Below are 15692 nucleotides of genomic sequence, written 5' to 3' on the forward strand. Positions count from 1 at the left end.
TCTTAGTGCTTTTATCACTTGGAGTTTACAAGGGATTCAGGAGGCCTGTGTCAGGGAAGAGGTCAAAGACCAAATATTGGAACAAAAGATGCTCTTATCACTTGGGCGATTACAAGAGTTTTAGGAGTTCTCTGCCAGGAACTGAGGCCATAGACCAGTATATATTTTCTTTTGTCTCTTACTGAGAGACTAAAATGAGATTAGTGGTAGATGAAGACTTATTGTAGGGAGGGTCTGGGTATTGTAGGGATATTAATACTGATATCCCCAATTCAAATTGCAATTATATTTGCTTTTAAAATTTAATTATTCAATTATATTTTAGATTCTTTGAGTTAGCTTTGTTTCACGGCATTAGTTTTGTCCACTGTATGTTTCTCAGTTGTGTTAATATAATTTACAGATCTATTTATCTTTCCGGGAATTACCCAATTGAGAGGTGACTGTTTTTAGTAATTTTAAAATCCAATTGGAATTATATATTGATTTATATATTGAAATTCTTTTCCAGCCTGTCTTGCTTTAAGCGTTATACTGCCTTAAAGTGGTGGGGTGGGGTGTGTGTGTGTGTGTGTGTGTATGTTTGTACATGTGGCAGGGGTATGGTTGTTTTATGCCAGTTGAACTAGTTTAGCTGGAGTTCAACTGCAGTGGTCAGATATTAGGTTTAAAGTTATACTCTTTGCAGTTACTCTTCTGACTTGTTAATTGGGCTGATCCTGTAGAATGTTTTGTATGGCCTTATCCTAAGTTTAGCTGTGTGATGATCTTCTTGTTGCTTGAAACCATGTTAACCATTAGAAGGAGGCCACATAACTCCTTCTAATTTAGGCATTCACGAAGAAGATTGTCCTTTATTTGCTGAGTCTTACGCTTTTTATTTGAGGATCTGGTGCCATGTATAATTTTGTCATAGCTCAAGAATATCTAACATCTTCTGACTGCTAAGGACTGCATAGGGCATTCCTTTGTTGAAAAGAATTTGATACAGGTGTTTTAAGGCCATTCAGTCATAGCTGGAAGTTGGCTTATATTGACGGACTTTACCTATTAATGAGGAAAAGGAAGCATGGAAAATCACCTACATCTTTTTCTGTCCCAGGGAGTCTATCCCTTCCCATAGCAATTGCTTTACTATATTTTTATTATAAAACTATACAAACATTTAATTTATAAAAGTAATAAATGGTCATTGGAAAAATGCTAACAACATAGGACAGTAGAGGTTAAATTGGAAACTTTTTCTTAAAATTGTACACCTTAGGAGATAATCATCAACAATTTGACTGAGGTCCTCTGGACTTTAAAAATGCATATGTAAATCTGTATGAGTTTGTGTGTGTGTGTGTGTGTGTGTGTGTGTGTGTGTGTGTGTGTTACCACCCCCACCTCCCCCAACACACACACAGCATCACGGACACCTCTTCCCTAACCATTGTGCTTGCCGGTGCATAGATGTGGCTGTGGATGTGCATAACTGCAGAGCATCGATTTTCTATACAAATTTAAACCAGTCCCTTATTGATTATCCCAGTATTTTGCACACTTCTCCAGTTATTTTCTAAGGAGAGAGGCCCACCAACATAACTGCTCATTAGAGAGTGTAAACATTTGTCATATGCCCTCCAGAAAGATACCGATCTGTACTCTCAATAGCTGAACGTGAGAACGTTCAGTTCTCTAAACCCTGACCAACGCCAAGGATTACCAATTTTTAAAATCTTTCTTGGTCCAATAGGTGAAAAATTATGTCCCCTTTTAATTTGCATTTCTTTATTTCTGAGATGTTTTGGTCACTTATGTTACTTTTTTGACTATTCATTCCTTTGCCCTTTTTTTCTAGTAGGTTCTTCATCCTTTTTATTTCTGATTTCTATGTGTTTTTCTTTTTAAAAAAGTACGTATGATTTTTTTCCTGGCTAGACACCTGTATTTCAGCCTTAATTTTCCCTTTTTTGTCCCTCTGGCGGTCCTGTGGGTCATGCACTCAAACTGGGAACCGTCCTGCCCTTGGTAGCATACCGCAGAAAGTCTCCTTTACCCCAGGTGCTAGTATTTCTCCCTGGACTTTCATCTTTGTTTTGAATTTTTGTTCTTAGACGTTTAATACACACAGACATTTTGTATATATGGGCAGAGTGAGGTAGAGCCTCTTATTTGTTTTTTTTCCTCCCCAAATAGATGCTTATTATCGAGTCATTGATCCTTTCCTACTGATTTGAAAGGTTGCCTTTACCTTGTGCTAAATTTCGACAGATACATGGTTTTGTACCTGAAGCTCTCTGTTCATTCATCTTTTTATCTCATGCTTGCATCAGCACCACGTAGTTCTTTCTTTTTTCTTTTTTCCTTACACACTGATTTAGTTTTCGTCAATCTGATATGTTGTGAAGAGAAAATTGTTGCTCCTTTTCCATCCTTAAAGATCTATCAAAAATGGACACCAGGGTTGCGTCCACCTTTGGGCATTGTGAGTAATGTTGCTGTGAGCACGGGTGTATTGAGAACCAGACTTTTTGTGAGAGCTGGTTTTTTCCTCATTTTTTCCACCTCTTATTCAACTAGTCCAGTCTGAATTTAGTTTCCATTGTTGTGCTGAAACCTCTTTCTTAGATCACTAGTGATCTCAAAATTGTTAAAATATAAGGAGCATTTTTCAGTGCTTATTTTATTTGGCTTCTCAAATGTATTCAGGCAGGTCTTTCCCTTTGGCCTCTGGGATGGCAACACCCCCGGTTTTTCTCCCACGTGTTGGGTGTCCTGTCTTGATCTCTTCTATGCACCAGCTTAAAGGTGAAATTTCTTCGGGGCTTGACACTCAGCCTTCTCTGCGTGACTGGTTAAAGTGGGTATTTGGACCGAGGCCCTTCACCTCTTGATAATCCATTTTTACTCTTGGTGACCCTACCCGCTTCCACAGATTCAGCCTGCCGAGGGCTCCTAAATTTGTGGTTTGAACTCTGCTCTGCCGAGTGCCACCTCAGAGCCACCCACCTGGTGTCTCCGCTGGCAGATCTGAGGGGCTGGTTCTGTTCAGCATGTCTGAAATGAGCTACTGGTCTTCCTCTGTCTCTCCTGTCTCATTGAAGGGCACCTCCCAGGGGCTCAGGTCAGACCTGGGGGTCAGTTTTAAGATAAACTTTTACATTTAGAAAGTTTTGGATTTATAGGAAGGTTGCAAGAATATTACAGAGCGTTCCTGTGCGCCCCACACCCAGTCTCCCCTCATAGCAGTAATGTGGCGGTTCGTCCCAACTCATAACCAGTACTGAGGCATTAGCATAAGCCACACGCCACCCATCAGATTGCCTTAGTTTTCCCCTGATGTCCCCTTCTGTTCCAGGACCGCATCCAGGAGGCCACATGACACTTAGTCATCATGTCTCCTTGGGCTCCTCTGGACTGTGATGGTTTCTCCGACTCTCCTTGTTTTTGTTGACCTTGATAGGTCAGGTATTGGTGTGATGCCCTTTGATTTGGGCTTGTCTGCCGTTTTGCTCGTGATCAGGCTGGGTTCTGGGTTTTGGGGGGAAGACCACACAGGTGGAGTGCCCCTCATCTCATCTCATCCAGGGCGCCTGCCAGCAACAGGACCGATCACTGATGACGACGTCAACCCTGGTCCCCCGGCTGGGGCAGAGTTTATCAGGTTTCTCCACTCGAAAGTTACTTCTTAGAATTTTTGACACCTCTTTCATCTTTTACGTATTGAATCCAAACCTATCAGTTCTGTTTCCAAATGAATTTCCATTCTGTCTAAATCACTCTTTACAGCCACCCCTCCAGGCCAGGCCACTATTACCTGTGCCCAGACTGCTTCTAGAGATCTCCAGACCCCGTCCCTGCTTGGACTCTTGCCCCCTCCCAACCCAGTCTCCACCCAGATGCGAGTGGTTTTTCAAAAATGCTAGTTGGATTATGGTGCCTCTTTTCTCAGTCCTTTGAATACTTTTCCGTCATACTGAAGGTGCCATCCCAGCTTCTCAGCATGGTCCACGAGGCGTGTGTAATCTTGTCTGTCACCCCTCCGGCCTCCTGCCAGGCACCTCTCCCCTTGTTCTCTGTTCCAACCACTATCTTCTTCCCCGAGTGCCTTCTGCACTCCCAGGGCCTTCTTGCCACATTGCCTTTTTTTACATGTCATTTCTTCTGCTTAGAAGATGGTCACTCTCCACCGTGTCATCCTTCAGGTCGCAGCTTCATGTTATTTCCCCAGGGGAGATTGCCTGGCCCCTTGCAGAATCGGTACCATATATTTCTGTGGTGTCCTGCACTTCTTCATGCTGCTTGAAGTGACTTGTTCTGTGTGGGGATCCTCACCTCGGTGCCTCAGATAGACAAAACTGAGACTTTTCTCTGCTCTTTACCACGCATCCAGGCACCTATAGCCGAGCCTGCTCCATAGCTAGGCGTGCAGCAAATATTTGAATCAAGGAGTGTGTCTTTAAATTATTGAGTAGAACTGCAGAATAGAAAGTAATTACTCGTCCTTTGTTTGCATGCAAATAAGTCCTTGAACTTACTTCCTGTGATTCCACTGGTGGAAGTCCCACATGTGTCCTTCTGAATGCCTTGTGTGAGGTGCTGCGATGGGTACAGATGTGGACATTCACCTGCGCTACTTGAGGCCCTAACCATTCATTCATTGCCTTACTCCCCAAACACGTGTTGGGGGCCTCGATGTGCACAGCGTGCTCGTGTGAGACTGTTAAACACCTTTCATACCTGTCAGGGCTAAGCCGTGGAGTAGGACAGCTCTGGACAGATGGAGGTTGAATTCCAGCTCTGCACTTTAACCTTAGCCCATCTGAGGAATGGGGATAGCAGTATCCCTCTTGTAAACCATGGGAAGAATTGGGTGAGAGAGAGACTGGAAGGTGACCAATGTCTTAATCACAGTAATCACAATGGTTATCGCTTTTTAGGTCCTGAGCACCATGCTACTCAGTTTGTATTACTTATTTTCATTAATTCTCCCAGCAACCCTATGAGGTATGCTATAAGTGAAGAAAGTGGAGCTTAGTTTAAAATGTAAACAATTTGTTTGAGTTCAGAGAAGCAGTAAGTGGTAATGCCTTCCCCGTGTCTTATATAGCCACCCTGTCTATTAGTATAGCTTTATTCTTTGGGGCTTTAAAGACTTTCTAGGCATCAATTGGCATTTAAAAACTGAAGCACCGCCCGAAGGTGTTATGAGCTGGCATTTGTGTCTTACTTTACACTTCGGCAGCTTTGACATCTGTGACTGGGTGCCGGCGGGAGGCAGGTGTGTGTGGGGACTGGAGGGTCGGGTGGACCCACCCGGGCACTTTTTATTAAAATGAGGATTGTGGACTGTTCTAGTGGGCTCACCTGTGGGTTTTACTGAAAAATGCAGATTGTTAGCTCCCCTTTTGATGTGCTAAATTACAGTCTCTTAGGGGAAGGACTTGGGAAACTGTTTTTACGAATGACTTGGTTTAAATAGGGGATTCTTACTCAGTCTGAAGTTTGAAAATCAATGACTAGAGGAAATGGGAAATTTAAGAGTCTTAATGGTCCTGACTGTCATGTCGGAAGCCAGTAGGGCAATTAAAATGAGCACTGGTGTGCAGGTTAGTAAACTTAAAAACAAATCACATAGAAATAAAGTCAACAGTGGACGAACCTGTTTCCTTTTGTTTTATTTCTTATAAATTTGTGTTTGGGGGAATTTGGCATGTATTATTCTTTTTCCCTAGTGGGGATAATACCTGAAAGGAATGTGATAAAGTTGACATAATATAAATGCTAAATCTGAGGAAAAAATTTTAAAATATCTGATGAATTTGCATATCTTGGCAAAGCTAAGAGTATGTCTAAAGCTGATTTTTCAAGTGTCTTAGGGAAACTGTTAGACTGTATGCTGATTTTCAATTTAGAAACTCTGGTAATTTCGACTTGTGGCTAATATGAAAGTTAGTGATCAGTATCAAACGTTTTAAATGCACAGTAGTTATTTATTTACTTTAAACAACAAGGATACTTTTACTCTTTCACCCAAGAAGACCTGCAGCAGGTGCCTCCAGAGCTGGTGGTTCAGGCTTGGAAGGTGGCTCCGCCATGACTCCTGGCTTTCTCTGCACGGTGGCTGCAGCGTGGCTGTGTGGCTTACTGTGTGCAGGGAGAGGGCGAAGTCCCTGCCTTTGCCCACCTGCCCCTCATTCTTTAAAAAAAATTTTTTTTTTAACTAAAAATACTTGATTAATCCAAAAGAAGGCAGAAGAGGAAGAATAAAGGAACAAAGAACACACGGAATAAATAGAAAACAAATGACAGGAGGATTAACTAAGACCCAGCCATATCTATAATTATATTAACTGTAAATGGACTAAATATCCTGATTAAAAGGTGGAAATTGATAGACTAGATTGAAGAAAGCAGGACCCTCTCATTCTTCTTGAACTTTGTTCTGGGATGCAACTAAGTTTCTTTTAAATAGTTTGATCCTTTCAGGTCTTGCATTTTATGATTTATTAGGTGAGTCTGCTGCAGTGCTTGGTCTAAGGCTAATTTCCCCCCACTCTGAGGCCTTCTACACAATGCTTGAGTACTCTGCCCAGTGCCTGGAGAATTTAGAGGTTTTCAGTCTCCACCTCCCATTCTTAAACAGCTTTTTTGAGGCATAATTGGCGTATAATAAATTGCATGCACTTTTGAGAACTGTGCATGTGCACACACCACTTGGCCATCAGCACTCCACCAGGATGAACACATCCCTCACTCTTAAAAGTTCCCTCCTGCTCATGACTGTCCCTTCCTTCCACTCTCTTACTCCTTTTGAAGCTATTAGGGAAAAATCACATTGTTGAGGGTTAAGCCCTAGGTAGAAAGGTATTCTAACTTGTAGTTTTAGCTTTTGTTTTCTTTTTGAGGATTGTGGTGGAAATAATGTGATGGTTGTAGGTGTAGGTTTCTGTATCATTTATAAAAAATTTTGAGAAACAGGGACATGTTTTAGAACAGACTATCTTTGAGAGGCTTGACAGAGGAAATGTATTTTCAGAAAGGTTGAAAAAATGGTAGAAATGTTGAAGCTGGGAGGTAGGTGGGAGGAGGGAGGTGGGAACGCCTCCTGCTGGCAGGGCCTTGCTGGGCCGCACTTGGAGGAGCCACAGACGTGGATACCAAATGCTTTCATTTTCTTGGTTTTTCAAGCAGGCAGTATTTCTAACATGCTGAAAAAACTAACATAAATTCTAACATGAAAGGGTAATAGAAATATAATCCCCACTTAACTGAAGGATATACTTAGCTCAAGTGCATTTTATTCTAGTGAATTGTCTGTTTTATTGAGTGACATTTCAGTGACTTATTTATTTATATTTATAGATTATTTTTTAATGCCCCATCAGTGTGATAAACTTTTGGCTGGACCTTGCTCCTTTTAATCTCCGAATATACTTGCTGAGATTAGATTCTGCTGCAGAAAGCATCATAGTGTTGAGTTAATAGCCATTTTGTAAAAGATTAGTAAAATAGGGCTCTATTTTAATGGATTCCTTCAACTATCTCCTAGCTTCTCTGACTCTGAATTTTCTCAGCTCATTATTTATCATTTCTCTCTGGTTCTTATTTTTGTTTTGTTTTGCGAGTAATATGCTTGAGGTGAAAACGGCAGCCCTTCTGTCGTGGTTAACCTTACTAGGAATGACATTCTTTGTTCTTTGTGTGTTTAGTTGAGAAATGAACCCGTTCTCTGTGCTTAGAACTGCTGGCTAGTCCTTGGCATCACAACACAACACAACACAACAAAACAAAAAACTCCCCAAAACATAGAGTACAGTTGAGTGTGTTGGAAAACATATCCTGCAAAAAGTTGTCCAGACAGTGTGAGAGCTTAACAGGGGTGAGAATTTCCCTGGAAAAGTCTTCTTTGCCAGAACTCTCATGATTTGATGGTCCTTGAAAATGAGACTTGGTGTGTTTCTTCAGTAACGTAGCTCACCAGTGTGGTTGTATAGCTTTCCACTTTCAGGCTGAGGATAATGTGTGGGCTAGTTATGCCCATGAAGTTTTAGGAGTTAGTAGGATTTGGGAGTCTTCCCTGTTTATTCATTTACTGCTCGTCATCCGGAAGAGGATTCTCCTCCTCTGCCCCTGGACATAAAAATGCTTGTTTCCCCACTTAGGGATTTGTTTTGGGTGGAAGAGACCCCCTGAGTCTGCCTGTCCTGGTGTGTATTGGTTCAGTCTGTTCTCAGTCAGCTAACGCCCGGGCCTTACTGAAGAGAAGAGAGGCTTCTGGAGGAGGAAGGAAGGGGATAACTTTGGTCCTCAAGGCACTCTGTCTGGGGTCCAGGAAGGGGACTTGGAGACTGTTTTGTTTCCACAAAGCCCACAGCTTCTAGAATGTGGAGCAAAACTATCGCTTCAACAGACTTCAGGTTGAGTGGGCAGGTGTCAGGGGGTTTCTGTGGGGAAATGGATGTTTCCAGATTCCCAGCCTCAGCAGAGGGCTCTGGCCTCGGCTCCTTGGTGTTGGGGCTGAATTGGGTGCCCCCTGGCTGTGCTGGCCCCTTGCTGTCTCTAGGCCTCTTTTTACTTATTAAATTTGATTCCAGGATCCTTAACTGTTAGGGATGTGGGAAACTCCTGGTAGCTTTTACCCCAAATAGCAAACACATTTGAAAAACATTAGCTAAAATCCTTCGTAGATTTTCATAAATCACCTAGAATGTTAGCATTACTGGCACAAATTTACTCAAAGCTACTCGTTTGTCAGAATTTCTAAGTGCTTAGGTAGGGAGGGTTCTGTCTGTCTGTGTTTGTTTCTTAGATTGTATTCATTTCCATGGAATTTGTGGCAATGTGGTTGGTTGGTTGTAATGCTTTCAAGTCCTCAAAGAGCAGTTCCTTACTGTTGGGGGTTACATCAAGTTGGAGGAGGCTGAGGTGTGCAACTGCTGGCAGGGGTTACGCTGGTAGAACAGTTGGGGCTAACACATTTTTCAGAGTTGGCGAGTTTTAGAAATGGTTTAGAAGACTTATAAAAAGCATCTATAACTACTTTATCCTCTTGTCATGAAGAAATTTTTAAATAAATGTATATATTTTGGTAATGAAGGGGAGGTACACATAGATATTTGATCTGAATATACTTTTTCTCATTTTAAATAGGAAATATTGTAATAAAACAAAACTTGGCTAACGGTGTACTGCTGGCTTCTTGCCATTTCTCAGGAACGTGCTGAAGTGGCCTGAATAACAGCGCCACCGAAACAACGTGCGCTTTGTTTTGATGGGGGATTGATTCCTTCTGTCGTGTGCAGAATTGTTTACATGCCTCCCAGCAACACGTACATAGGTGACAGACGTTGCAAGAGATGAGCATCCCAGATGAATGAAATGCTAGTTTACTTTTCAGTAGCTGTGGAACTTAAAAAAAATCATGCTTTTAGAAATGTGGCCTTGAGGCACTAACACGCTTGTATCTAGTGCATGAGGCTCTGCAAGATATTTTTAACAAAACCTAATCAGGGGGAACAAAATCTTTATGGAGTTTGTTTGTTTATTGATTGCTCTAAGCCACCAGAAAGAATATCCTGTTCCTTTTAATAAAATCCTCTGGGCAGTTGTCTATATTTTAATATTAAGTATTTTTGGAATTTGATTTTTAACAAGGCAAACTCAAATGTTAGATATTGTAGGACTGAAGCTAAATGAGGAGACTGGAAGAAGGAACAGGACTGAAAGTTCTTTTCTGCTAGTCATGCTCTCATTTTCCCTCAGAGCTGGGGAGGCATCATTTGCATTGCCTGTTTGAACCTGCCGTCCAGCAAGAAGTAGGGAACTTGGATCCTGCGATCCGAGCATGTAGCCTGCTCAAGTTTAGTTGTAGAGTGGAGACTAAAGATCATGAGAAATAAAACAGTAGTCATTTTATTTACTAGTGAAAGGACTATGGGAATGATTTACTGTCACCGCTAATTGTCATGCTTGCTTTTGCTGCAGAGTTAAGTATGCCATGGGTTACGTGGTAGCTACATGAGGCAAAACAAAACCTTAGCTGTGTCCTTTTATGGTTTACTAATGTCCTTTTTAGTTTGTTAATGAGGAAGACAAGTAAATAATAACGAGAAATTGAGGCCTAACCTGTCATATAGTTTTTTTCCATTGTTGAGATAGTCTTTCTGTCAAGTTTCTATTAATTCTGTGTAATTCCAGGAGAAATAGCAAGTTATTTTGCCTAAAATGTCTTTTTCCCCTGGTGCAGTGAGAGTTGAGTGTGAGAACAGATCTTAATAGATATAGTTGCACAGTTTATTTTATCCTGTATCACTTTATTACTGTCTTCTAGAACATTGTTATACTAAGTGTTCCAATAATGGAAATTTTATGCAGCTACTTCAAATGAAACAAATTTGCAAAAACTCAATTCTGGAACTCATTCCTTGAGGAAACGGAAAAAAACTCACCACGCTGTGACCAAATTAGATTTCTGATATGTTGCCAGCTTATCAAACACTGTCAATTCTGGAAGACAGGGTGTGGGGTCCGGTGGAAATGTCAGTCCTTCTCAGACATTTATAGTTGGAGGTATTTTGGGGTTTTAATATGATTGAATGGTTAAATCTTCACAAAAATTTTGTTGGTAACAGGTAATTGAAATTTGGTTTTGTGCCTAAATAAAAATGGCTTTACATGGAATCAGGAATGACTGTGTTCAATTACAGGGGAGTCTTCTTTTCAAGAACTTGATTTTAAATTTTCGGAGATATCAGTTTTACTTACTGGAGCTCCTTTGTTTTGCAGAGATCATGATGCAGCCGTCCTTTTGGATTTCTTTTTAATAATGTGTGACCCTTCACCTTTGATCCCCTGACCTGCATTACCTTGGTAACCATTTCATTTTTTAATTTAATTTCATTTTTTAATTTTGCTGTACAAGCTGTAACATTTCATCTCTCAAAGTGTAACACGCTGATTTCTTCAAATAGAGATACCCCTTTGAGCGATAAATTTGCAAAATGCTGTCTTCATTTTCTGTATTAAAATTCATTTCAGTTTTAAAAATAAAGTGTAATCTGTGTTTTCATCCTTAAAAAATTTAAGTTTAATGAGTGCATTTCCCCATACAGTATATCTCCTTCTTGATTCATGTTTTGCAGTAGCTAAATTAACTTGATGTTCACACGTAGCGCGCGCTCCCTCCCTCCCTCCCTCCCTCCCTCCCTCCCTCCCTCCCTCCCTCCCTCTCTCTCTCTCTCTCTCTCTCTCTCTCTCTCTCTCTCTCTCTCTCTCTCTCTCTCTCTCTCTCTCTCTCTCTCTCTCTCTCTCGCACACGCACACCCATCCCAGACACCCGGGGTCCCACCCCACCCCCACGCCACCGCCCCTTCCCTTCTCTCACCATCACCACACCACACACCCCTTCCTTTGCAGATTAACTCATCTTTTTTCCAGAAATAGTGGCAACTTGAATTACTCATCTTAGCTGCCACATTCTACAACCTCAGATTACATTTTATATTCTCAAGTATTGATGGGAGAAAAGGTTTGACCCTTTAATTCCACATATGGGCTGGAAGATAAGAAAGTTGTCTCCTTTCCAAAATTCACCTTTCCCCTTCCTTCAGTATTTTATTCTTTATCTAAGGTATAAGTTAAGAACAAGCAACATTTTAAACCTGATCAGAAGTGCCCTTTTGTCTCTGCTGAAACCTGATCAGTCCACTGTGATGGTCCATATACCAGATTGCTTTATGCGTATGCTATTTCATGACTGTTTTTCAGACAATGCATTTTTTAATTGTTTTCCACTTTTCAGAGTATTCTCCTTCAAAGCAAAAAAAAAAAAAACCCTACAATCTAAAAACAAAAATCAGATTTGACTTAATTCTTTGAACTGGCAAGATATTCTTGAGAAATCATGTTCTTTAAAAAAAAATGTGAAATCTCTTAGCTTGGCCTGCTGAAGCACAGATTATTTTTTAAGAGTCTCATTATTTTATTCTCCAACATTTAATGCTGATGCTTTAATTGCACACAGCTGAAGCTGCTAAATGAGCATGGAAATGGATTTAAGTCCTCTCTGAGCTTTGTTGATACCTATAAAAGTTTATGTCATTCATTAGAACCACAAATTAAAATTAGTTGTAGTGAGCTGTTGATTGGAGATTGGAACTCTCACGGACACTTCTGCAGGCTTACTGGCTCATCTTTGTCTGCTACACTTATATGCCTGGGAAACTGCCTTTAGCCTATTGGGCATCTTTTCACAGAATGGCAAACTGTCAGAGCTGAGAAGTACAAGTAGGTAAAACATCCTGTGATTACAAAGCCAGAAAGCACGTGGAACGAGTGTTCTACCACTTGGGAGCCGCTACTTTATCCAGACATGCATTTTAAGGTGATTTTTTAAATGATGTTTTCAGAGTTGTGTAGGAATGTTTTCCAGATCCCATCCTGTGTCGGTCCCTCTGGTGCTGCATCCTTCCAGCACTGAGGGAGTGGTGCGTAGCTGGGAGTTGACTGAGCAGATGGTCACAGGGCTGAGACGGGCCGTTGAGTGGTGTCTGCCCACTCTTGCTTAAGCAGCCCTGTACCTGCCTGGCCCCCGAGGGCCAGCTGGCTGGTGGTCCTAGAGTCACAAGCTCCCTGTTGACAGAACCAGGGCTTCTTAGCACCTGCCTGTGGGCTGCCGTGTCCTTTAGAGGTGGTCAGTTACTTTATTCGTAAGTCTGGTCGGAGCTAAAGAGATGTGAGTAGGCACCCAAGAGAAATGTTTTTATTGTGATAATGTTACTTTGCAATTAGGTCAAAGAGAGCTGGTATATGGACACATTTATTACCTATTTTCAATGAGCATTGCTTATTTGTAATAAGTTGTAAGGCACATAGATATAATTTTTATAAGCATGATTTGGTGAGAAAATCCTAGTCTGAGAGGCAGAAAACCTGCTTTTGACCAGCAGGGTCTCTGGATGTGCTCTTGGTATCTCGTAAGGTAGTGACACAAAAAACTAAAAACCTCACATAGAAAGACTTCAAAAGGCTTTCATGTTGGGGGTGAAAACAGCGAAATCAGTTGTTCGGCTTCACGTTCAGGAGTTTGTAAAACATGTCATTGATTCGATTTGAGTTTTATCGGATGTGAAACATAGGTATTGTGTGTCTCCTACTCGCTTGTCAGGGTTGTTGGGAGGATAAGTGAAACCGCGTGACGGATACCCTGGAGCCCAGAAGAAAGGGCACACGCAGCAGCTGCATTTTCCTGCTGAGAGGCCACGGTGCTGTGTCCTCTGGTGAAGGCGGGGGGCGTGGGCTGGGGTCGGGCTGCCTTGCGTCGAATCCCTCCCCCCCAAGACAGTTACCTCGCTTCTCTGTGCCTCAGTTTCCCCCTCTTTAAAATGGGGTTGATAATACCAGTGCCTACTCCGAGGGGCATGGAGAGTCTGGGGTGAGTTGCTGCATAGGAAGTCCGTACTTAGAGCGGCAGCCGGCGTGCAGTGTGGCCGTGTGCTTCAGGCAGGACCCTGCGCACCAGGAGCAACCCAAGCAGAATGGGGCTTTCTGTGAAATGGAATTCTGAGAGGAACCTTGCAGAAAATTAAACTTTGAAGAGTTTCCCTGTTAGCCTTCCAGCATTGTCTCGGAGACCCAGGCAGGCTTGCTTACAGAGGGAGGAGCCGGATAGTTTATGGCAATTAAGCGCCTCTTAAACAATGCAATGCATCCGGGTTCCTAACTTTTTAGGAAGAAAAGTTTGGGTGCTTGAGAGTTAACTTAACCCTTTGCTGATAGGTTCTGTTGTTTTAGCTGTTTTTGGCTACGGAGCCCCAAGAAAGCCCCGTGGGAGAGGCCCCATCTTTTACTTAGTCAGCACTTACTGAGTCTCTCTTAGCATCAGTAAGCTGTCTGGCAAGCTTTCAAGGAGGCAGAAAGCGTTGAACTGTTGGGGGATTTTTACCTTGTGTGAAGAGGCTGCAGTGCCTTGTCTTCGGTGGAAGTGGGAGGGGAGTCGCTGTCACGTGTCAGGTTTCCCCCGGTGCTTTCCACATCATCGTCTGGGTTTACCTGTGAGGTTGGTGGTGTTTGCTAACCCTGTGTTACAGCCGAGGACACTGACGCTCGGGTAGGTTAAACCCGCTCTCACAGGGTCACAGCCCGAGTAAACTGCAGAATTGGGGCTTTAACCCCCTGCTGCCTTCTGTTTGCCGGCAAAGTTGGCCACACCCCGGCAGGAAGTTCTGCCATTTGGTTGCGGGGGCCTCAGCTGCACTCATTCCTATCCCTCAGCCTCCAGCGACGCCCCGCCACCATCACCAGGATGGCCCATCCTTCATGTGGCGCTTTGAGGGGCTCATGGCAGCCCTTCCTTGATCTCAGCTACACATCAGGATCACTTAAAATACGGGGCACTGGTCCCATCCCAGACTCGGCTGGCTTTTTTAGCATAGAGCCCCTGATTAGTAGGTGCAGAAATACAGGGCATTTATGTTATAAGCAAGAAAAAAGTATAAATAATGCGTGCACATGGGGACCCATGCTTCCAGAACATGGGCCAATGCTGTTAATTCTATAGTTAGCTTCACTGTAAGTTAAAGTAGGCCTTTGTGGGCCAGCTTGGTAGTTCACCCACAAGTAACCAGCACCCTTTCTATGGGAAGAGTCCAGCTGTCCTGTCCATAGAATATAGCCTCTGGGAGTGGGCATTTGACCACCACAAACACCAGGTTTGAGAGTGCTTGTGGGGCAAAATGAGGCAGCAGACAGGCAGCCTCCTTTCTGCTTCGCTTTTTCACTTCCTTTTCTCTCCCCCTCTTGTATGCATTTATTTCTCCGTGCCTCCTTCCCTCTCCTCCCCAACCCCCTCTTCCTCTGTTTCTCTTTTTCTCCATCGTCTACCACATGCTTTGGGTGTATCTATCATCAGACTGTAACATACTCGAGATCCTGCAAGGAACCTGGCACCATGTCGTGGGTGTCCCCAGCAGTTGACATGTGTTGATTTGTCTCAGGATCTGTCTTTCAGAGGTGGAGGCACTACCCCAAATCACTCTGAAAATTGCCAGATTTTGTGTGGTCCACAACTCTTAAGTGGAGTGGTTTTTATCTTTAAAATGTAGCTAATTTGGCATAACAGTTTGAGACGCCATCACTGACCAGGATGGGATCTGGGCCATGTGATGGGCTTGGCCATGCTAGAGGTGCTTGCATCTGGCTTTTAGTGTATCTGCTGCGTAGCTTGTGGAGCTGGGAAGTCTGAAGTCATTTTGGTGATGGCGGAGCCGCTCCTGAGAGGGGCAGGCCCTTTCTGGAGGCCCTCAGCCGGTCCAGACCTGCTGCCCGGGGAGGGGCGCAGATCCAGTGCCGGAGCACGTGGATGTCATTGGTGCCTGTGGCCTTGGGAGATGACGGAGAAATAGCCAGTCTCCCCCCTTCTGCATTTCTTCCGTCACCTCCCCTCTCAATGAACGAATGATGGAAGGTTAGCACGCTTTGAGGCGGCCAGCAGCTGTGTGTGGCCCCCGCCCAGTGGGTCGGGCTGGCTGGCATTGAGCAGGTCCTGTGGAGGCAGTAAGGAGACTGAGACACAGGGTCTGAGTATGGAAAGAAATTTTTGCCCTTCAGTGACAGCCTGCCCTGGCAGCGGGGGCGGTGCTGAGGCAGACGGTGGCTGCGGGCTAGTGCACGGGATGCACCTGCTGTTTGTTTTCATCTGTGCCTTT

The 15692-nt window shown here is 43.2% G+C and overlaps 1 protein-coding gene across 4 annotated transcripts in view; it reads left to right on the forward strand.

The window, feature by feature from the left end:
• CAMTA1 (calmodulin binding transcription activator 1) overlaps positions 1–15692 on the forward strand; it is an 828030-nt gene that overhangs the window by 61597 nt on the left and 750741 nt on the right. Inside the window, exon 4 of one of the 4 annotated variants that reach the window (XM_032495103.1) lies at positions 10774–11038. The exons of the other annotated variants lie outside the window; for them this stretch is intronic. Within the exon in view, the coding sequence (XP_032350994.1) occupies positions 10774–10782 (9 nt within the window). The 3' untranslated portion in view covers positions 10783–11038. Of the gene's footprint in view, positions 1–10773; positions 11039–15692 lie in introns of those variants that run through there. 4 annotated transcript variants of the gene reach the window in all.

This window comes from Camelus ferus, chromosome 13 (assembly GCF_009834535.1).
Source record: "Camelus ferus isolate YT-003-E chromosome 13, BCGSAC_Cfer_1.0, whole genome shotgun sequence".
NCBI lineage: Eukaryota > Metazoa > Chordata > Mammalia > Artiodactyla > Camelidae > Camelus > Camelus ferus.